Source organism: Lagenorhynchus albirostris, chromosome 2 (assembly GCF_949774975.1).
Source record: "Lagenorhynchus albirostris chromosome 2, mLagAlb1.1, whole genome shotgun sequence".
NCBI classification, from domain to species: Eukaryota; Metazoa; Chordata; class Mammalia; order Artiodactyla; family Delphinidae; genus Lagenorhynchus; species Lagenorhynchus albirostris.
The window spans coordinates 38,393,068-38,418,101 of NC_083096.1; the positions used below are offsets into that span (position 1 = coordinate 38,393,068).

The 25,034-nt window shown below is 35.6% G+C and overlaps 1 protein-coding gene across 1 annotated transcript in view; it reads left to right on the plus strand.

The window, feature by feature from the left end:
- Positions 1-25,034, plus strand: part of SYT14 (synaptotagmin 14) — a 147,575-nt gene that overhangs the window by 63,822 nt on the left and 58,719 nt on the right. Inside the window, 2 exon segments of the mRNA XM_060142118.1 lie at positions 10,811-11,082; positions 15,630-16,079. Of these exon segments, the coding sequence (XP_059998101.1) occupies positions 10,811-11,082; positions 15,630-16,079 (722 nt within the window).

The following is a 25,034-nucleotide window of genomic DNA, read 5'->3' on the forward strand; positions in this document are numbered from 1 at the left end:
TCCCACATGTAAATAACCTGTTGCTTTTGCTCTCTCTGGATTATTATGAAGGGAAAAGCATTTGCTAAATTAAAACTACATATCAAATACCAAGGCTGTGTTAATTTGCTCAGTAAGGAGGCTCCATCTGGAGTGGCAGCTCCAGCTAAGTCATCCTCTAATTAACTTTACGATAATCTGCCATTAATTTTCAAGCCTGTTAATTTTTGTAGAGGCCAAACTAGTGAAGGCAGTCACCAAACCTGCAATTCTCAAGTCTCTGACTGAGACTAAGCTCTGCTTTTCCCTTGGGATGTCTTGTTGCTGGAGAAAGGAAACTGCAGTGTTTCCAATTGTCCCTTCCTGTAACATATAGATGCTGCTTGGAAAGCCAAAGTGTGGATTCTGCCAATTGCTCAGAGTACACATTCTAACTGTAAACCCAAGAACTGGAAAAAGAGAAGCAAGGTGATTTCTGAAATTTACTCTTAGATATTTGATATTATCTGATGCTATTATATGTGGAATTGGTTTTAAATTTCACTTTCTAATTGTTCATTGTGTGTATGTAGAGATTCAATTGATTTTTTAAATATTAATCTTGGGGCTTCCCTGGTGGCACAGTGGTTGAGAGTCCGCCTGCCGATGCAGGGGACATGGGTTCGTGCCCCGGTCTGGGAAGATCCTACATGCCGCGGAGCGGCTGGGCCCGTGAGCCATGGCCGCTGAGCCTGCGCGTCCGGAGCCTGTGCTCCGCAACGGGAGAGGCCACAACAGTGAGAGGGCCGCGTACCGCAAAAAAAAAATATTAATCTTGTATCCAGTGTCCTTACTAAATATGCTTACTAACTCTAATAGCTTATCTCTAAATTATTTTGTGATTTCTATATCACAGTCATCATCTAAGAGTAGTGACACTTTTATTTCTTTCTTTCCAATCCCTTTACATCTTCTTTTTCTCACCTTATTACACTGGCTAGGACCTCCAGTACATTGTTGAATAGAGGTGGTGATAAAAGGCATCTTTGTCTCATTCCTGATCTCAGAGGTAGTTTTCAACATTTCACCAGTAAATTTGTTGTTTGCTATAAGACTTTCAAAGATACCCTTTATGAGTTAAAAGAAATTGCCTTCTATTCCTTGTTTGCACAGAGATTTTTTATCATGAATGGATAATTAATTTCATCAAATGCTTTTTAAAATCTTTACTTTAAAATAATCCAGAAAGGATGTGTGTGGAAAATGGAAGGTGTAAGTGAAATACAGTGGTACAATTTTTAATAATTATTAAAGCTGGATAAGTAAAAAAACCAAAATCTGTTACAATTATCACATTACTTTTAACTTTTATTCTTTAAATGCAGTGAATTTGATAGATTAATTTTCTAATGTTAAATCCATTTTGCATTTATAGAACAACTTTACAGTCCTTTTTACCACCTTGAGTCATTTGAGGGTAAATGGCTTGCTGATCTGATGCTTCTTTACCGCTAAATACATTAGTGTATATTTTTTACAAGTAGGAATATTCTCTTACATAACTGTAATCCAACCATCAAAAGTAAGACATTAATACTGATATATTTTTAACATTTAATTCTCGGAACCCACTCAAGGTCAACAGTTGTCCAAATAATGTGCATTATAAAAGGATCTAGTTCAAAATCATGCCTTGCATTTAGTTACCATGTCTTGTTAGTGTCCCTCGGTCTAGCACAGTTCTTTGGTCATTCCCTTTTGGAGATTACACTTGTTTTTTAGAATATCTGAGTTTGTCTGATATTCATCACAACTAGATTCAGGTTATGCATCTCTAGCTGGAGGTGGTACCATATTCCTCTCATTGCGTCTTATCAGGTAATGCACAATTTTGATTTATCCCGTTACTCAGAATGTTCAGTTTGATCTCGTCATTAAGGAGGTGTGTACCAGGCTTCTCTACTAAGTTACTCTTGATAATTAAGTCCTTTGTCAGAATGTATTTCTAACTACATAAATGACGTATTTCTCAAAATTCTTTCAGTTTATTCTTATATCTAGATGGATTCATGGTTTCCTCTTTTTCTCAATGTCTTATAATCGGTTACTATAATTATTTATTTTGAAGCTCAAATTGTTAGTGGGATTTAGTCAGTGTGAACCCCTTCAAGCTGGTTTCTTTGTCCTTTTGACACGACCCCATCATTCTTTGAGTGTGTCCTTAACTCTCAACACAAGAAGCTTGTCTAGGCTTGTCTTGTATTTTCCTTTTCTCAGCCCTGGAATTAGCCATTTCTTCATGGAGTCGTGGTTCCTTTTAGTGAAGAACTGATTGAAAAGCCAAGATCTGGGCAATAGGTATGCTCATTGCTATCAAAGTGTTGTTCTTAAGCCCTCTCAGTGGATAGAGCTAGTATACTCAGGAATGTGTGTGTGTGTGTACACACATTATATGCATATTTACACTATAGTTCTACCTATTACTAACAACCTGAGTTCACACTGATATCTTTTCATTCTAATCCAACACCACAGAGTTTATTCTAGTGTCTTCCCTTTCCATATTTGTAACTCCCTTTTTAAACACTGAAAGAACTGGCTCTCATTAACCATTATATATTGTTTAATCACCACCACACCACTCCCCATCACTCTGCACACATCCCCCCCTTTCACCCCATTTACATTCCAGTATCACATACAGCCTTTTCCACTCCTGGATGTCCTTGTAACCCTCAGAACATGGACTCTGACAGCCCAGGCCAGCTTGCCCGACATTGAATGTCCTCATCATCCTACCTAAGCTCTGACTTCCTGCTTGGGTTCTGACCCCATACTGCAGGACTTCCCCTTTTCCCACTTGGACTCAGACAGCGCACTCTAGGCTCTCCTCCCACGTGGATACCCTCCCCATCCAGCTGAGGTTCTGGTTTGCCTGTGTCAGGCCACCTGTTTGTGTGGATGCCCTCCTCAGCCTTCCTGGGCTTGACAGCCCACACCAGTGCCCCCTCCATGGCTCTGATCCTACTCAGGCTCTGGCTCCCCTTCCCTCGGTGTAGACACACTCCTCACTCTGTTTGGGCTCTGTTGCCCCAGACTAGGCTTCCTGTCCATGGGGAACCTTCTTATCCTGCTGAGGCTCTGGTTCCCTATGCTGGGCCTTTCTCATCCAGATTGGATTCCATCATGCTGCATGGTACTGCCCCATGTATGGATGTCCTCTTTGCCCTCCTTGTGCTCTGACATCTCACTTCTGGCCTCTCCCTGAATGAAGGCCCTCCTCACCTGACTTGTGCTCTGACATACGGCTCCGGGCCACTGCGGCTTCTTGTGCCACCACCAGGGCAGACCACTGCCTGCCTCTGCCCCACTGAAGAGCTTTAGAACTGATAAATTTCCAAAAAGGGAAGAACAAAGGGAAAGCTTGCTATCTTTTTAATGTCTAAAGGATTTGAAATGATGTCTTCCTTTTTACTCTTGATATTAATAATTTATGCCATCTCTCTTTTGTTCCTGACTAGTCTCTTCTAGCAGCTTATTAATTTTATTAGTGTTCTCAGTGAATTTTATTTTGGTTTGCTGATGCTTTCTATTGTATGCGTGTTTTCTCTTTTTGATTTCTTCTCCTAATTTCATTCCTCCTACTTTGTTTGAGTTTCACTTGTATGTTTTTTAAATTTTTAACGTCTTGAAATGGGTACTTAGATCATTGTTTTCAGCCTTCCTCTCTCCCCTGCCCTCCCTGGCATATGCATTTAAGCCTGTAAATATCCTGCTTAGCCACATTCCACAAGTATTTCTTTTTTTGTTGTTGTTAGTTTCTGCTTTATAACAAAGTGAATCAGCTATACATATACATATGTTCCCATACCTCTTCCCTCTTGCATCTCCCTCCCTCCCACCCTCCCTATCCCACGCTTCTAGCTGGTCACAAAGCACTGAGCTGATCTCCCTGTGCTACGTGACTGCTTCCCACTAGCTATCTATTTTACATTTGGTAGTGTTTATATGTCTATATATACACTACTGCTTTCTCACTTTTCCACAAGTATTTCTGTGGATTATTTTTAATATTATTTTCAATATGTTTTCTAATTTCTATTATGATTTCTTTTTTAATCCATGGGCAATTTAGAAGTTCATCTTAATTTCTTGTTATTTTATCTAGATATCTATAGATTTTTTAGTTATATTTTTGATTGTGATTTCTAGTTTAATTCCACTGTGGTTAGATAACATCCTTTTTACACTTCCAGTTTTGAGAAGTGTGTTGAGCCTTAATTTATTACCCAGTATATGATCAATTTTGGCAAGTTTCCCCAGGCATTTGAAAAGAAATACGAATTCTACAGATGTTGAACATTCACCACTTTTTAGAGTTGCAGTTCCCAAACTCTGAAAACCACTATCTTAAAACATGATGTTAAGAACTACAGGTCATATTCCTGATATGCATGCATCCTGCTTTTTTCTAGAGTAGGAAGGTACTTTGTCTTGTTTTGTAGGTACCGTGCAATATGCAAATGGAAAATTAAAATGCTTAAAATATATTCATGCATGAACCCTTTTATGGATATATCATTTCCATAAAATAGGGTATGAAATTTGGTTGTAAAATGAGGGATAAAGTAATAGTAGGGCATCATCATCATTTTGGTGTTTGATAGTCCCACAAAAAATTTCTTCCCAAGGCTGGATGTTTACAGTGTAATTTAACAACTCCAACATAACTTGTGTTATTTTATAAAAACAATTGTCTTAAAATGTTTGCAATAGCAATTCATTTTCAGCCAACTCTTAGTTATTACACTGTATAGACGATATAAAGCAGTTATCAACTAGAGAAAAAAGATATTATTGTAAAAGTTAAAAAAGGAGAAATCCTCATAACTATCTTTTTTATGAAATTTAGATTCCAGATACATTTGGTGTTCTTCACTTTGAAAAGTAAAGTGCAAGAGTAAACTGAAAAGGAAAGAGAAAAGTGTGTTAATATTATTTTCAAAGCTTTGAGGATTTATACAATAATATGTAATTATATAAACCTACATATATACAATTTATATATTCCAACGTTTATGTATATTTTATATATATATCTCATTTATATGTTCCAAAATATTTTATATATTCCAATTCACAGCTTTAAAATTGTCTCTCTCAAATCCAGAAACAATATAGAAATCTACCCATGGAACCTACTTAGCACCTTTAAATATCACTAAACTTCTTTGGAGTAACTTGTGCCTTGGTCTTTGGAGCACATTTACACTAAATCTAAATAAGAGCCAGACGACTGGAGCTCAGCTGTGTAAGTCCCATAGTTGGTGGCAACTAGGCAGGGACCTGATATATTAAAAGTAAACCAAAGGAAGTAAGGTATAACATAATCACCAGACAGAAACTGTGTCGTGCTGTCCACATAAAAAGTTCAGAGAAGGATTATTAAGGTGGAACAAGAGCTACAGAAAGAGAAGATATTTTAATGAAAATGAAAACTGAAATCAACTGCCAGACTGATGTATAAGGAGGGCAAGGATCCTTTATCTTTCTCCTTCCTGGAATCTTTAGGCATCTACTTTTTTGTTTTGTTTTGTTTAATGTGTGTGTATTTTTATACTCCCATTAGTGTATTTTGGAACGGAAATATTGAGTCATTTTTTACTTTTCCCAGTTTTATTGAGGTTTAATTGACATACAACTTTGTATTATTCCAAGGTGTACAACATACTGGTTTGATATATGTAAATATTGCAAAATGATTATCACAGTAAGTTTAGTTAACATCAGTCACTTCACGTAGTTACAAATTTTTTCTTCTGATAAGAATTTTTATCTACTTTTATTCTACTCTCAACAAATTTTAAATATACAATACAGTAGTAGTAACTGTAGTCCCTGTGCTATACATTACATCCCCAGGACTTATTTATCTTATAACTGGAAGTTTGTACCTTTTGACCACCTTCACCCTTTCCCCCCCACCCTCATCCCTGCCTTTTTTTGCCAACCACCACTGTTCTCCGTATCTATGAATTCGGTTTTTTTAGATATAAGTGACATCATACAGTATTTATCTTTCTCTTTCTGACTTATTTCACTTAGCACAATGTCCTCAAGGTCCATCCCTGTTGTCACAAATGGTAGGATTTCCTTCATTTTTATGGCTGAATAATAGTCTGTTGTGTGTATATACCACATTATCTTTATCCATTCATTCGCTGATGGACACTTAAGTTGTTTCCATGTCTTAGCTATTATAAATAATACTTCAGTGAATATGGGAGTGCACATATCTTTTCAAGGTAGTGATTTCATTTCCTTCAGATAAATACCCAGAAGTGGAAATGCTGGATCATTTGGTAGTTCTATTTTTAATTTTTCTGAGGAATCTCCATATTGTTTTCCATAGTAGCTTCAACAGTTCACACTCCTACCAACAGTGCACAAGGATTCCCTTTTCTCCACATCCTAGCCAGCACTTGTTATCTCTTGTCTTTTTGATAATAACCATTCTGACAGGTGTGAGTTGATATCTCATTGTGGTTGATTTGCATTTCTCTGATGATTAGTGGTTTGAACACCTTTTCATGTACCTATTGGCCATTTGGATATCTTCTTTGGAAAAAGAAAGTTTTTACCAAAGACATTTTTTAGTTTCTCAACCCATTTTTTAATCAGATTGTTTTTTCACTGAGTTGTGTTAGTTCTTTATGTATTTTGGATATTAACACCTTATCAGATATATGATTTGCAAATATTTTCCACCATTCTGTAGGTCGCCTTTTAATTTTGTTGATTGTTTGCAGTGCAGAAGCTGTTTAGTTTGACGTAATCCTACTTGTTTATTTTTGCTTTTGTTGCCTTTGCTTTTGGTGTCAGATCTAAAATATTAAGAACAATGTCAAGGAGCTTACCCACTATGTTTTCTTCTAGGAGTTTTATGGTTTCAGGTCTTATGTTTTAAGTTGATTTATGTATATGAGGTCAGACAGTAGTTCAATTTCATTATTTTGCATGTGGCCGTTCAGTTTTCCCACCACCATATATTGAAGAGACTGTCCTCTCCCCATTGTATATTCTTGGTTCCTATGTCATAAATTAATTGACCGTACATGTGTGGGTTTATTTATGGGCTCTCTATTCTGTTCTCTTTATCTATGTGTCTGCTCTTTTGCCAATACCATACTGTTTTGATTACTATAGCTTTGTAATACACTTTCAAATCAGAATGTGTGATACCGCCAGCTTTCTTCTTCTTTTTCAAAATTGCTTTGGCTATTTGGAATCTTCTGTGTTTCCATACAAATTTTAGAATTTTTTATTCTATTTCTATGGAAAAAATGCCATTGGAATATTGATAGCTATTGCATTGAATCGGTAGATTGCTTTGGGTAGTATGAACATTTTAACAATATTCTTCCAATCCATGAGCACAGAATATCTTTCCATTTTTATTTGTGTCTTCAACTCCTTTCATCAGTGTCTTACGGTTTTTAGTGTACAGGTCTTTTCACCTCCTTGGTTAAATTTATTCCTTGGTATTTTATTCTTTTTAATGCAATTGTAAATGGGATTTTTCCCCTTAATTTCTTTTTATGATAATTCATTGTTAGTTGATAAAAACACAAGTGATTTTTTTATATTGATTTTGTATCCACCAACTTTACTGATTATGTTTATTAGCTCTAACAGTTTTTTGGTGGACTCCTGATGGTTTTCTATATATAATATTATGTCATCTGCAAATAGAGACAGTTTTACTTCTTCCTTTCCAATTTGGATGTCTTTTTTTTTTCTTGCCTAATTGCTGTAGCTAGGACTTCCAGGACCATGTTGAATAAAAGCAGTGAGAATCAGCATCCTTGTCTTGTTCCCAGTCTTACAGGAAAAGCTTTCAGCTTTTCACTGTTGAGTATGATGTTAGCTGTGGACTTTTCATATATGGATTTTATTACGTTGATGTATGTTCCCTCTGTACCCAGTTTGTTGAGGGTTTTTATCATGAATGGATGTTGAATTTTTCCAAATGCTTTTTCTGTATCTATTGAAATGATCATTATTATTTTTATATTTCATTTTGTTAATGTTTTTTATTACATTGATTGGTTTCCATATGTTGAACCATCCCCTGGAATAACTCCTACTTGATTATGATGTATGATCCTCCTAATATATTCTTGAATTCAGTTTGTTAATATTTTGTTGAGGACTTTTGCGTCTGTGTTCATCAGGAATAGTGGCCTGTAATTTTCTTTGTTTGTAGTGTCCTTGTCTGGCTTTAGGTAATGCTGGCCTCGTAAAACGAGTTTGCCCGTGTTCCCTCCTCACCTGTGTTTTATAAGAGTTTGAGAAGGACTGGTATTAATTCTTCTTTAAGTGTTTGATAGAATTCACCAGCGAAGCCATCTGATCCTGGACTTTTGTTTGTTGGGAAGTTGATTACTGATTCAATATCCTTACTAGTAATTGGTTTGTTCAGATTTTCTATTTCTTCATGATTCGGTCTTGGTAGATTGTATGTTTCTTGGAATTTATCCATTTCTTCCAGGTTGTCCAATTTGTTGGTATATAATTTTTCATACTAATCTCTTATGATCCTTTTTATATGTATCAGTTGTAATTTCTCTTCTTTCATTTCTAATTTGAGTCTTCTCTTTTTTTTTCTTGGTGAGTGGCATCTACTCTTTTCCATATAGATGTGAACAGTGAAATGGATCCCATCCCCAGCTTCAATTTGATGGCTTCTGATTAATCTAAACCATTTCTGGTAATCACATTCCCCCTGCCACAGATGGGTTTAGAAATAGACATGTGACCCAGTTCTGTCCAGTGAGATCTGTGTGGTAATATGCTGAGAGACTTCTTGGAAAGATCATCTCTCTTTTTGAAAAAATTAAGGTAAAGGAAAAGATGGCATGCTGATTCTTAGAACCACTACATTGGGAATTTTTTGATTGACTTCGTGGTACAGTAAGTATTTAGATATTACAATTTAACTTATAATTCAATGGCTGATTAAATATACATTTTAAAGGGAGAGAAGATGTTGTTTTAGTGATTTAAAAACTATCAGTAGAGAATATATTTAGAAACAACAGAAAATTCAAATATCAGGTTTTGTTGTGTTTTTTGTTTTTTGGCCATGCTGCGAGGCACGTGGGATCTTAGTTCCCAGACCAGGGATCGAATCCGTGCCCCCTGCAGTGGAAGCGCAGAGTCTTAACCACTGGACTGCCAGGGAAGTCCCTGTTTTTGTTAACAAAGAGGGATTTATTTGTCTTAGGCATCCAGAAGTTTGGAGATAGCTACTTAGTGATTTTTCAGATGCTTCTTCATTATTCTTAGTTTTCATTCTCATGCTTGTTATTTCATGGTTACTAGATGAGTGCAGCACCTCCAAGCAGGAGGAGGGGGAAAGGCCAGTGGACAAAAGGGGCATGCCAGTTGAGTCTGCCTGCTTTTGTCAGGAAAACAAAAGTTTTCCTGGAAGCCCTGTTCTGAAATCTGGTTTATTGTGTTTTATTAGCTACTATTTGCAATCCATCTATTTAATCTATTCTATCTTCTCCAATTTAGCTTCGACTATATTAAGTCATTAACTTTTCTACTTTGTGCTTATGTTTTCTAAAGTGGGTATGTTAGACTCAGTAGGTGAGACATTTAATTTCTTTTTACAAAATTAGGGCTTCTGAGCAAATATGTAAATCTATGCTAAGTTCAATATTTTTCATTTGAACCAGACATTGTAGTAATTTTTCAATGAGTTTTATAGTTCTTATGTAAAGTTTTTCTAAGGAAGAACAGAAGACCTATTGAACATTTGAACTGAACTCCATTATAAGAATTACAATACAAACTACCTTTTTTCAGAGTCCCTTTTGAGAAAGGAGAGTCACAGTCCATTAAAGGAAGAAATGAGCAGTGTTTAAATTTAATATCTGTTATTGTGTCCAGAATTTATCTACACAGACTTAGCTATTCCTCAGTTGTATACTGAACTCTATTTCCTTACATACCCTCCTGTCCCCACCTCTATCCTGTTCACAGACATGTTTATTCTCAGTTATTTAGATACATCATTACAGTAAAAGTTAAAAGCATAATTTAAGAGAGGAAGAAAATGTAGTTTCAGATTAACTGCTGGAGGTGGAGATGCGTGCTATGGATGAGGTGGAGATGCGTGCTATGGACAAGGTGGAGCCGTACTTTAGAAGGAATACAGATTCAGGGTGTGGTGGGGCAGGGTGTGGCCTCTTTATAATGCAGGCGGGGTGGAATGCAGACTCCAGGCTTTGCTGGGGATGGGGGAATTAGGCCTCCATTCAGAGTGCACCCATTCCAGGATTCTGGATCTAGGATAGATGTGGAAAAATGGTTTCCGACTCTGCTAAGATGAATGCTAGTTTAAGTTCATCTCAGTAATTGAAGACAATAAGTGAGGTTTATATTTGTTTCACCTACCATACTTTTACTATTGTGGCTAGAGAGGTCACAGACCATAAGGGAATAAATGAAGTTTGTATGCTCTAGGATTGTTTTGAAAGAAAGACCTAAATAAATCATCAATTTCACTAGTATGTTTTGCTCTCCCATTTTTATAGTATAAAACAGGGTCTCGTTATATAACTTTTATTTTTCCTGATCTTATTATGCAGGAGGAGAGGAATGGGAAACCAGATTATTTGATTTCTGCATCTGAACTAGGGAAGAAGACAACTCATTAGTAAATCTAGTAGTTACTTTGCCACAGAATTTTAATCCAGTTTTTTTAAGTTATTACAATTATTGTGGACTGTACTGCATGTCGAGGCTAATTGGAAACAGTGACCAGATTCTTAATCATTATCAGGAAACTGCATTCAGAGAATGAGAAGAACACCCCCACTGGATGAATTGCAGCCACCACCATATCAGGATGACAGTGGTTCTCCCCATCTCTCATGTACACCCTCAGAAATTGGGGACAGTAAATGTGAATTTTCCCACTGCAGCAACAGTCCAAGATGCTCATATAACAAGTGTCCAAGTGAAGGAAGCACAGGTCATGAAATAGAAAGTTTTCATAATAAAGGATATGAAGAAGATGTTCCAAGTGACAGCACTGCAGTCCTGAGCCCTGAAGTAAGTAAAAGCACATAGAATTTTTTAAATGAATGTTATTTGGAAGATAATAATAATCCTGTGCTTATCCTCTTGGTCAGAAGGTTTTATCACTATCTTGTCCTTTATGGCTTATGGTACCAGTTTTTGTTTTTATCCAGCAGGTTTTTCAGGGCTGTCCCAACCATCCTTCAACTCCCTTTCAAAAGAGGACAGGTAGATAAAAATGAGAGCAATATGCAAGATATTGAGAAGTATCTTGCCTCAGGGTTCAACCTCAGTAGGGGTTTAAAAAAAATTTTTTTAACATTTTACATAAAACATTCTGGAATTACCCATTTCTTTTATCTTAAGGTTCCTATTTATGTTTGTGTTTATTTTTTAAATTATTTTATTTGGATATTTTTACTATTGGGAGGTGGCCCTTTAATGTTTTACAAGCCTTTCAGAATAATGTCTGCATTTCCATACCATGGAATATGGAAGGGATAAGTGATGCTCAGCTTTACTAATGAAATTTGAATTCATGGCATCATGCATTCAGAGAGGTTGGTTGGTTGTGTTTTAAGTTATTTCCTTTTTTTGGAGCAAAAAATGTGAAAACAACAGCAAAAATAGGTGTGTTATACTTTTGAAGTCTTTCCATGTTCTAAAAGGGATTTGTTTTAATCTTTCAATGATGATAAAATCTATAAAGGTAATCTAGAGGTTTTCATTAGGCAGTATTTACTTTTAGGTTTCCTTTTTTTCCAAATGGCAAGTTTTTACAACTTCTGTCCCAGACATTTCATGATATTGCAGTGTGTCAGTGTTCTTACTAGGTGAATTTTTATCTACTGCCAAAATTAAATAATGAAAGTACAGCTCTGAATAGAATTTCCTCAAAGTTTTTCTTATATAATTTCTAGGAACACTTTTTATCTGTTACTACTCTTCTACTATTTCTAATATTATTATATAGTATCTAACTTATCTAACTTAGAAGGAAATTCTGCATTGGTATTATAAATTTAACATAGTAGTATTTCATCATTTTCCACAAAGAATATTTCTCCACGTTTTGTACCTGAGCAAATTTGAGATAACTATTTTATAGATTTGCAAACTATATAGATAGCCAGCACATAAACAGTGAAACCTGGATTGTGGAACTAACAACAATAATAGTAGCTATCACCAATTGTGCCAATAACTTTTCTATAAGCTTTACATAGCTCATTTAACTCTAACAACCTCATCTTCAGAAAGTTGTTATTTCCATTTTAGAAATGAAAACATTAAGACTCAGAGAATTAAGCAAGTTGCCCAGGTATAAGTAGCTCTTAAACAGTAGAACTGTAATTCAAAGCCAGGTCTGCCTGACTGCAAAAACAGTGGTCTTAACAACTACGTTCTATTGCCCCTCTTGACTTGAATCATTGTGTGCGAAATTACTTTGAAGTATTGGTACCCTCCAAGTACACCACCAGGCAAGCTATCCCAGAGGACTCACAGACCAAATTAAGATGCTCAGGTTACACTTGTGTGTGTGTGTGCATGCATGTGTGTATGTGTGTTTTAAGCTATTTCAAATATAAAGCAAGAAGGAAGAGGAGCAAGATAAGGTAGGAGAACACACTTAGGATAGGATGCCCTTAGATACAGGTGGCAAGACAACAAACACCGTGTGAATCCTGGTTTATATAATGTCCTTATGTTCAGTCTTACTCTTTCTGCTCCATCAGCATTCCCTAATTACGGCACGGTAACAAGGACAAAAGTTGAGATTTGAACAAGGGTGCCAGGGGCCAAAAACACATACTTGTTTTATGGGAGAGATGCAGGGGCAAGTACTCCTGGCCACAAGTAAAACTTGCAGTTAGTCTACTAAATAGACATAGATTTTATCTGCATTTCTTAATAGAACACGTGGGTGACAGAGCTGTCAGCCCAGAGGTGACATGATCATAGCTTGGCCTTTCCATCCCTTTCCATAGGTAATAGTCATTTGTTCTATCTTATTTTCTGTTTATTCTGTCTTTGACATATCTTAACAAGTTATTAACTTAGTTATTATATATATTTACCACATGTTCTGAATTCTGCCTGTGTCTCCCAAGTTACTTCCTTACTTATTATCTGTAGTTAACAGAACCTGTGAGTTTTGCCCATATTTCAGAAGCTTGCTGTGTTAACACTTCTTATTGAGTCTCCTCCATCCTGCTTGTTTTTGTGTCTTCTACAGCGAAACAATATGTTCAAACTACAGCAAATGCATGTCACATAAATATTTAGGTGCTGATAGCCTGTGTTAGTGTAAAACTCATTCTTGTGTTTTTTCAAGTTTACTTTGCTTCCTACCATTCCTTTAATAGATATTATTTATCAAATAGAAAATTCTTACCTTCCTATTGGTTTAATCCAGGATCCAGCTATTTTAGAACCTATCTTCCTACACAGTTGAACTGGGAGAGGAGTGAGGAGGGTTCAGAAGGATTCCCTGGCAAGGAGTTCATTAACTGTATTGATGACCTGTTGCTGGCTAAAGATTATTGAAAACTTTGACTCAGAACCTTGAAAAGAGGGATTATTTTCTAATTATCTGTTTGTAGAATACAAATAGTAGCTTTTATCTGTAAAAGTCCCACCCTTTTAACCCTCAGTTTCACAAGGAATGCCCAGGAAAAAAAAAAAAAGGGAGGCACCAAGAGAAACAAAATTCAGAAATAGTTATCTGAGACCGTATAAAAATCTTTATTACCTTGAAAATCTTAGCTGTCATGACACTGTTTTAGAAAATATTTAATTGAAAAATAAATTAATGTAATTAATCATTTAATTAGCAATTATGAAGTAGCATGCAGTACAACATTTTGTTCTAAACTGTCAATTTAACAGAGTAAGAATATTTTTACCCTGATCTAATCATATTGCATAAAAAACTGAATTATTCTATGAGAGTTTGTTCCTACTCCTAAAGTATTCTTCTTTACTTGTCATCTTTTCTTCCATACACCATACAAAATTGAGTCATCGTAGGTAGACATGTAAGATCTATGAGGTCAAAGACTTGTGTCTTTTTGGTTCTCTGCTGCATCCCCCACCCAAAAATATGTCCTGGCACATAGTAGGTGCAATAGTTAGGCACATGTTAAGCTGCTGTAACAAGGAGACAAGTACAATGGCAAATACAGATACAAAACCACAGAAGATTGTTTGTCTTTCATTTAACAATACTCCTGGGTGAGTAGGTGACTTTGCTCTACAACATCATCCAGGGGCCCAGTTCCTGCTTTTTAGTCACTCTTCTGTCCCCTAGGGTGTTGTCCTAATCCACATGGTCCAAGCTGACCCACACATCCTATCTGTGTATCTGCTTGTGGGAAGAGTGAGAGATAGAGAGTGAAGAGCACGTAATTTTTTCTACAAACCAGATCTGGATGTTTCATACTGAACTCTGTTTCTCTCCCTTTGGCTAGAGCAGAGTTTCATTGCTATATCAGTTGTAAGGAAGACTTCAAAGTAAAGTTTCTTGCCAGACAATGTGTTTCTGGCTAAAACCCAGGTAGTTTTTTTGAGGCATGCGAAAAGGGAAGACCAAGAGTCAGTAGTAGTGCCTACTACAGTACGCATTAAATAAAAGTTCAGAAAAATTCAGAAAATTATAAAATTGGCCCACATTTTAAAATGAAAAACACTTAATATTTATTAAAATATTTGAAGGGGTGAGGTGGTATAGCTGAAAAGTCAGAGACCTGAATTTGGCACTGTTAGTCACTAGCTGAAACTCCTATTACATTCCAGATAGTTAGACTGGCAGGAACTTTAGACAATTCCAGGCAAAAGAGATACAGTTTCTTTTAGCCTTACAATTAAAATATATAGTTTCATGCTTTCTTGAACTTTTGGAATATGTATTCTGCCATTTTCAACAGTAATTAGTATTAGAAAATAATACGTAGTTTTAAATTCTGGTTAAAAATTGAAGTAGTGTGTGTGTGTGTTATGGAAAATAAATATTTGGCTGCAAGTATTTTGAGGCCTTTGAGTTTATACTTTCATATTTCACATTTCCATTGATTTTCAAGCCTAAATGTGTTAACATTCTATTACAGATGGGGACATTTGAAACAAATCTGAAAATGGTACCAAATTTTTCAGCAGCATTATACTTTCATTTATGTTCTCTTTCTCTCCAGCCTAATATTGAGCTGTCAGTTGTTTTGTTTATAATGTTACAAATTTAGTAATTTTTTTTTACAAAAGGAGCAGAAATATACATGGAAGTATATATTTTCGTTTCTCATGATAAAAACGTATATCCAACTTTCTCAAAATTGTGATGGTGGGTATTAAATTCTATGTCTTTATTATAATAAGTTTTTGAGTTTAACTTACCACTTACATTACTTTGTCCCCATAGAGTAGCTTTTGATTGTAGTTGGCTGTTAATTATTATTACTTTCTTTATGATAGCAAATAAAAACAGTTTTCATATCATTCTTCTAAAGAAATATCAGGTACTTATTTACGTGCTAGATTAAATAATAGAGTTAAAAATTGAAAACATTTAAATTTGCTTTTCTTAGGATATGTCAGCTCAAGGATCATCTTCACAGCTTCCTAAACCTTTTGATCCTGAGCCAGAAGCTAAATATGGCACGCTGGATGTGACTTTTGACTATGACTCACAAGAACAGAAGCTGCTGGTAACAGTGACAGCTGTCACGGATATCCCCACATATAACAGGACAGGTGGCAACTCATGGCAAGTACACCTTGTTCTTCTACCTATAAAGAAACAGAGAGCAAAAACCAGCATCCAAAGAGGACCATGCCCTGTCTTCACAGAAACATTCAAATTTAATCATGTTGAATCTGAGATGATTGGAAATTATGCAGTTCGGTTTAGACTGTATGGTATACATCGCATGAAAAAAGAAAAGATTGTGGGGGAAAAGATTTTTTATTTAACAAAACTGAATCTTCAAGGGAAAATGTCATTACCTGTGATATTGGAACCTTCTTACAATCATTCTGTGAGTATCTGATCAAATAGCCCAAATACAGTTTATGTCATGGTATATAATATACACAATTTTTAAAATCTGTGATCAACCCAACAACTTTCTCAGCCCATTTTTTACATAGTAATCATACCTACAAAATTTCTAAGTCCTAAATAGGTAGGTATAACTTTCTGTCCTCTGTAAAAGTAGCCCTTGAAGATTATGTATGATTTATTTTATGTATTTTATTTTATCTTCACAGAGTCTGGCCTGATGTCTTACATATCTATTCCTTTGTTAAACATTTAATACAGGATTGCTTATGACATCATCTGAACTCCTTATAGAATTTATTGTTTTCTTTCCAGGTTAAAACTAGGTGATACTTTAACAGCTATCTAGCCCATATCTTATTTGATATACTGCAGAAATTATTTGCTTTTATAGAATTTGTGCTGCTGCCTAGGTCATAACTGATTATCCTTCCAGAACTGCTATGACATTATTTTTAAAGGTTCAGAAAAAACTCTGCCCTTGTTATACTTTCCACTCTTTTTTTTTTTTAAACAAAGATTTTGCAGTGTTTCTGAGAGAATACTTCCATTTAGTACTATGAGCTATTCTCCCTTTTCTCTTTTTTCCTCCAGGTACTGATCACACACAAGTGTCTCTCCCTCACTGTCTGTCTGTTATCTCTCTCTCCATGTTTTTAACTAAAGTCGTGCAAGGCATTGCAAATCGCAGGAGAGTTGCACTGTTTATTTAAACCAGGGAGATACACTATGCCACATAGTTATTTAGATTATGAGAAAATCTGTGATATGCTGGAAATATAAATTTTGAATTATATTTATTCCTCTCATAATTGAATAAGAAGCATTTTTACACATAAATAAACAGATTTGGAGTAGACATATATTAACATAAAGGTATAATACTTTAGAGTTGTTTTTAAGCCTTTAAGTGTATTAAGCATAAGTGCAAGGTTAGAGTCTCACTGAATTTATAGCAGGCAGCATTTGATCTTATAGGACCTTCATTCCCAATAGAACCATACCATTTTAGCTAGATGATTTCAACATCTTTAAAAACCAAAAGGTGATAATAAATATAGTATATCCCTATGGGTCTTTAATATAATATTTATCCTTTATTGGGTAAATTGATAACTTGTTTTAATTTTACATTTTAGAATTACTGTTTGGGGAAAATGTCTTTTTAAAATGATATCAGCAGTTTATCAGAGGAGAGGCAAAAAAAGTGCAAGCACTATTTCAGAGGGAAGAAGATAAATTTTAATAAAATTGAATATTCTATAATTCTTGCTATGATTTTTAAACTTTCTCATTATTTGGTTTGAGTGATCACTAGTTAATCTGTGGAAAATGCATCCTTGTATATAGAAATACCTGATTTATATTAGAAGAGAATGACTGTATCATCAAGAGGTATGTATTTTGTGTTTCTTTATTTGCTCTGAGTTATCTGTTCCCAATTCTGTATTAATTATCTTCTTTTCACAAAGAAAATGAAGCCATACAAAATAATATGTTTTTTTCCTCTGGTCAAACTAAATGATTTCTATCCACACCTACATCACATGTGTTGGCTTATGGGGTTTTTTCATTTTTTTTTTTAACATCTTTATTGGAGTATAATTGCTTTACAATGGTGTGTTAGTTTCTGCTTTATAACAGAGTGAATCAGCTATACATATACCCCCTTATCCCCTCCTTCTTGCATCTCCCTCCCACCCTCCCTATCCCACCCCTCTAGGTGGTCACAAAGCACCGAGCTGATCTCCCTGTGCTATGCAGCTGCTTCCCACTAGCTATCTGTTTTACATTTTGCAGTGTATATATGTCCATGCCACTCTCTAATTTTGTCCGAGCTTACCCTTCCCCCTCCCTGTGTCCTCAAGTCCATTCTCTGTGCCTGCGTCTTTATTCCTGTCCTGCCCCTAGATTCTTCAGAACCATTTATTTTATTTTATTTTATTTAGATTCCATATATATGTGTTAGCATACGGTATTTGTTTTTCTCTTTCTGACTTACTTCACTCTGTATGACAGACTCTAGGTCCATCCACCTCACTACAAATAACTCAATTTCGTTTCTTTTTATGGCTGAATAATATTCCATTGTATATATATGCCACATCTTCTTTATCCATTCATCTGTCGATGGACCATGTGTTGGCTTATGTTTGATTCTGTATTTCTATATGTCTGACAACCAGTACAATAAATTTCTGTGGAGTGTTCAGAAAAAGAAAAAAGTGCTAAATAGATAGCTTCTAAGACAACTTTTAAATCTGAACAAAACTATTTATCTTCTGCTCTTAGAGAATTTTTTCTCTGCATTGCCATGCTTCTCAAAGTTAGTGCCCGTGTTGAATTGTTGCTCTGTCTTGGCCTTCTTTCTTTCTCTACCTGCTCAAAATCTCATTGCTTGTTTTTGGCTTCTGTTTCAAAAACAAGTAGTGTCAAAAACAGCTAGTGTATGACAGTTGTGAGGTTAAGACTCATAATTCTGTCTATCAGCTGTCTTGTCGTAAAAATAAAATACTAAAAGAATGTATGTGTTCTGTCTGTGCTGTAGTGTTAATGTTCTCTTTGCTTAGGTGTTGATATTAACTGTATAGAGAAATCATGTGATTGTGGATTACTTAGGTGATTTTAGCTCTAATTTTGTAAGATGTAATAATATATGAGTGAGAGGTACTTTCATAATTAAACATTTATTCTTATAGCTTTTGAATAATTACTTCTTCTTCTTGCAAGAATATTAGCCTTTTGGCAAGGGAAAGTTTTAATCCAGTTAAAAAATTTACAGACTATGGTGAGAACATATTCAAAGCTTAATTACAGTTCATTTTCATGGATAATAATAGAAAATTAGAATTCTGCATATAGAATTTAGTTTCACAGCTAGGTTTTCAGAAACTGATCAAATCAATACATTGAGAGAAAAATGACCAGTATCAACAAACTGACTTTCTGAGAACTAAGCCCTGAGTTTCCTTGAGGGTAAAATTTAAGTTTGAGATTAAGATAAGCATATAGTTTGATCAGTGAACAGTGGAAAATATATGAAGGGCTGAAAAGCATGAGTTCTTTCTACTAACTAGTTGTGTCAGTTTGGATAAATTATCTAATCATTTTGAGCATCAGGTTTCTTGTTTGTAAGATGAGAGAATTAAAACAAATGATCTCTAAGTTTCTACCCAGCACTGTATTCTCTGATTCTACTAATATATATTGGGAGAAAAGTTAATGGATTTTAGGTGAGTTTTGTATGCTTAGCATATGACATTTTGTTGCGGGCATTTATTATGTTTTCTCACTCCTTCGTACTTTTTTCAGCAACCTTCTAATGTCTGAGGAAGTCCCAACTAAGTCCCACCTCCCTAAGTTAAGGTGTATAAATTCACTTCCCTAGTTTCACTGGTAGCTAGGGCACGAGCCATGTTACCTAGACGCTCCACTCACATTCATCTCTAGGAAACCTCAGCACAGACTGAACAGAGAAGCAGATGCTGCACTCAAATTATGTTCTCATCAGGTTGAAGGAATCTGATACCGAGTCATCAGTAATTCTGAAATAGATTTGCTGGTACAGAAATTGTATTGGTGCTGAACGATAATAAATAATAATTACAGGAAAGAAAAGACCTTGGCATAGAAGTGTCCAGTAGAAGCAGTAGCAGATTTCCTCACAAGGTCAGTTCTGCAGTATGGTTTTATGGTTTTTTTCTTGAGAAGCTTAGCCATAAACCTGGTTCTCTAGTTATACCACTCCCTTTAATAAATTGCTGTTCCGCTTAGACAGTTAGCTTCCAATGATTTCAAATAAGAGCCCTGACTGGTAAATGCTGAAATTGCCATATGGTTTAGTATTTACTTGCTTTAGTCAGTTCTTAAGTTATACTCAATAGTTAGAATGTTGTCAGTTACCCTTCCTACCATGGTATATCCCTCTCATAAGCTGAATTTTTCTCATACACTCAACTTGTTCGTATGGCATTCTTTCCTAGTGTATAAAACCCCAGTTACTTTCTTCACTTGCATTTTTGGTACCATATAGTAATCTCTGTATTACAGTTATCTGGAATAGCCTCTCGCCTTTTCCTCCCTCAAGTTTTATTTCTTATTCAATTTATTAATAATATTATATGTAGTCATTATGATTTATTAATAATGAAACTTCATTCTCTCATAAACATAGAACGCTTCCTGTACAGACAGTACTTAATTAGTATAATCTATGCAAAGTAGTCTGTCTAGCTAGAAAATTGGGACTTCAGTCCTACAACTGCAAAGCACTGAATTCGGCTAACAACTTGAATGAGCTTGGAAGTAGATTTCTTCATCAGAGCCTCCAGATAATATCCCAGCCCAGCTGAAACTTTTATTCAGTCTTGTGAGACCCTAAGTGGAACATCCACCTGAGCTCATTTGGACTCCTGACCTATAGAAAATGTGTTGCAACTTAAGTTTTAGTGATAGAGGGTACTTAATATGTGCCTAGATGTCTATAGTTCATTAAATCTGGCTCCATATTTCATTTCTGTGTGAACACATAAGAGTTATAGGAAATAGACATGGGAGTGGGTGGGATTGTCTTGGGTGAGAAGAGAAAATCCTCAGGAATTCCTAGATGTAAAGATTGGAGAAAGGTGGGGTAGAGTAGGAAGAAAGAAATAGTAAAATATCACAAAATCCAAGAATGACGTTTTTAAGGAAGGAATACTCAACTTCGTCAAATGCTCCAGATGGAACCAATAATCTGAGTGCTGAAAACTGTCCACTGAATTTAGGATATGCAAGTAATGGGTAGCCTTAGAGAGACCTGTTTTGGTGGGGTAGAGGGGTCAGAATCCAAACTAGAGTGGCAATCATGTAGACAACTCTTCCACCAAGTTTGCCTGTGAAAATAGAGAGAGGGGGGGTTCAGGAAAGATGTTTCTGAGGTTAGGGGAGATTTGGGCATGCTTAAATACTAATGCAAGTGGTAAAATATGGAGTGTAAGATATAGGAGAGCTAATTGAAGACAGCTATTAATTGAGGTCTGGGATGAACAGAGAGGCAAAAATGTTACGAGTATTTTCAAGCCATTTATTTTAATTGTAGACCATGACATCTAAGTGGAATAAAGAGAGAAGTGAAGCTAGAAGGGGACTAATAGGCAGGGGAAAGTAGAAAGGTTAGTGGACTGAAAGTTCCAAGGTTATCAAGGAACAGATGTGAGGGTAGTAGCTGAGCAGGAATTATGGAAAGATAAGGGGCTGTGGTTAGAGAGGAGAATGTTTTCAGTTAATGTGATGTGATGAGAAGGGTTCAGAGTATGATGGTGGGAGTGGGCAGCTGAGATGGAATAAAAGGTAAAGACACTGGAGATGGATAAGTTGGTCAAGAGAGACGAGGTTCTTGGATAGGTTATCCACATGGACATTGATTGAAGTCACAAAAGATGGTGGCAGCAATTGAAATGTGAGAAAAGCTAGAATCAAGGATCGTTGTTCTCAAGAAATGAAGAAAAAATGTTCAGGGAATGAAGAGGAAATGTCTAGGAGAGAATATCTATGAAGACAGGATAACAAGAGCCTTAACAGAAATTAGTTATTCTTTTCCACAATTTTAGGGAAGCAGTGTTTGACAAAGCAGCAGAGAACTTTGCTTCTTGACTCTGAGACACTTCGGGTATGAGAGAATAACCAGGATGAAAAGTCTACAGAGGGTGATATATCCTCAGGGAAGAATTGGAATTCAAGTAAAGCAAGGTATTGAGGGTTCAGGGAAGAAACTCAAGCTCTGGACGAGTCTATCATAGATCAGGAGGGCCAGAAGGCATAGTGAAAAGATTCTGAAAAGGAGGAGCATGATGGAAGTTTGTATTACATAAGGGAAATTGATTCATCAACATGTTCAGATAAACCTAATCATTTAAAAATTCTTAGTAAGTTCCATATAACATTATTCCCTGATAGGTATCACCATGCTTAAAACAGCTCTATTAGGAGTATTTTACAACCTGGTATTCAATAAGCATGCGTCTCAGTGTAATTAAATAGGAATACATCAGGATTTGCTTTATTTTTAACTCATAATTGACTAATTAGGGACATACATACTTATATAATTTCTCATTCAAGAGTACAATGCCACAGTTTCCTAAGAGTGATCACCCTTCCTCATGACTTACAGCAATGATGGGCTTATTTTAGACTCTTGTATTTTCCACCTTTAATTTCTAAAATCCCTGTATCTCAAAAACAGCCTGTCTTCATATTAATGGATTGAATTAATTTAGTTTGATATTTGTACTATTACTTTTATTTTTAAGAGAGGTAAATTATTGCTCAGACATAATTGAAATATGTGCTCCTCTAAGAATCATACTTTAGTCTCTATTATTAGCAAGTGGGTTTTATTTCTTTATTTTTAAAGTGGAATATAGTTGCTTTACACTGCTGTGTCAGTTTCTGCTGTACAGCAAAGTGAATCAGCCATACATACACATATATCGCCTCTTTTTTTGGATTTCCTTCCAATTTAGGTCACCACAGAGCACTGAGTAGAGTTCCCTATGCTATACAGTAGGTTCTCATTAGTTATCTATTTTATACATAGTGTATACATGTCAGTCCCAGTCTCCCAATTCATCTCACCCACCCCCTCCCCCCTTGGTATCCGTATGTTTGTTCTCTACGTCTATGTCTCTATTTCTGCTTTGCAAATCGCTTCATCTGTACCATCTTTCTAGGTTCCACATATATGTGTTAATATACGATATCTGTTTTTCTCTTTCTGACTTATTTCACTCTGTATGACAGTCTCTAGGTCCATCTATGTCTCAGCAAATGACACAATTTTGTTCCTTTTTATGGCTGAATAATATTCCATTGTATAGATGTACCACATCTTCTTTATCCATTCCTCTGTCAATAGACATTTAGGTTGCTTCCATATTCTGGCTATTGTAAATAATGCTTCAGTAAACACTGGGGTGCATGTATCTTTTTGAATTATCGATTTTTCTGGGTATATGCCCAGTAGTGGGATTGCTGGGTCATATGCTAGTTCTATTTTTAGTTTTTTAAGGAACCTCCATACTGTTCTCCATAGTGGCTGTATCAATTTACATTCCCACCAACAGTGTAAGAGCGTTCCCTTTTCTCCACACCCTCTCCAGCATTTATTGTTTGTAGATTTTGTGATGATGGCCATTCTGACTGGTGTGAGGTGATACCTCATTGTAGTTTTGATTTGCATTTCTCTAATAGTTAGTGACATTGAGCATCTTTTCTTGTGTTTGTTGGCCATCTGTGTATCTTTTTTGGAGAAATGTCTATGTAGTTCTTCCACTCATTTTTTGATTGGGTTGTTTGGGGTTTTTTTGATATTGACCTGTATGAGTTGTTTGTATATTTTGGAGATTAATTTTTTGTCAGTTACTTCGTTTGCAAATATTTTCTCCCGTTCTGAGGACTTTTTGTCTTGTTTATGGTTTCCTCTGCTGTGCAAAAGCTTTTAAGTTTAATTTGGTCCCATTCATTTATTTTTGTTTTAATTTTCATTACTCTAGGAGGTGGGTCAAAAAAGGTGTTGCTGTGATTTATGTCAAAGAGTGTTCTGCCTATGTTTTCCTCTAAGAATTTTATAGTGTTCGGTCTTACATTTAGATCTTTAATCCATTTTGAGTTTATTTTTGTGTATGGTGTTAGGGAGTGTTTTAATTTCCTTCTTTTACATGTAGCTGTCCAGTTTTCCCAGCACCACTTATTGAAGAGGCTTTTTCTCCATTGTATATTTTTGCCCCTTTGTCATAGATTAGGTGAACATAGGTGCGTGGGTTTATCTCTGGGCTTTCTATCCTGTTCTGTTGATCTATATTTCTGTTTTTGTGCCAGTGCCATACTGTCTTGATTACTGTAGCTTTGTAGTATAATCTGAAGTCAGGGAGCCTGATTCTTCCAGCTCCATTTTTCTTTCTCCAGATTGCTTTGGCTATTTGGGGTATTTTGTGTTTTCTTACAAATTGTGCGATTTTTTTGTTCTAGTTCTGTGAAAAATGCCATTGGTAATTTGATAGGGATTGCAGTGAATCTGTAGATTGCTTTGGGTAGTATAGTCATTTTCACAATATTGATTCTTCCAATCTAAAAATATGGTATATCTCTCCATCTGTTTATTTCTTCTTTGATTTCTTTCATCAGTGTTTTATAGTTTTCTGAGTACAGGTCTTTTGCCTCCTCAGGTAGGTTTATTCCTAGGTATTTTATTCTTTTTTGTTGCAATGGTAAATGGGATTGTTTCCTTATATTTTCTTTTTGCCCTTTCATTGTTAGTATATAGGAATGCAAGAGATTTCTCTGTATAGTTTTGTATCCTGCAACTTTACCAAATTCATTGATTAGCTCTAGTAGTTTTCTGGTGGCGTCTTGAAGATTTTCTATGTATAGTATCATGTCATCTGCAAACAGTGACAGTTTTACTTCTTCTTTTCCAATTTGTATTCCTTTTATTTCTTTTTCTTCTCTGATTGCCGTGGCTAGGACTTCCAAAGCTATGTTGAATAATAGTGACGAGAGTGGACACCCTTGTCTTGTTCCTGATCTTAGAGGAAATACTTTCAGTTTTTCACTATTGAGAATAATGTTTGCTGTGGGATTGTCATATATGGCCTTTATTATGTTGTGGTAAGTTCCCTCTATACCTACTTTCTGGAGAGTTTTTATCATAAATTGGTGTTGAATTTTGTCAAAAGCTTTCTCTGCATCTATTGAGATGATCATATGGTTTCTATCCTTTAATTTATTAATATGGTGTATCACATTGATTGATTTGCATATATTGAAGAATCCTTGCATCCCTGGAGTAAATCCCACTTCATCATGGTGTATGATCCTTTTAATGTGTTGTTGGATTCTGTTTGCTAGTATTTTGCTGAGCATTTTTGCGTCTATGTTTGTCAGTGATACT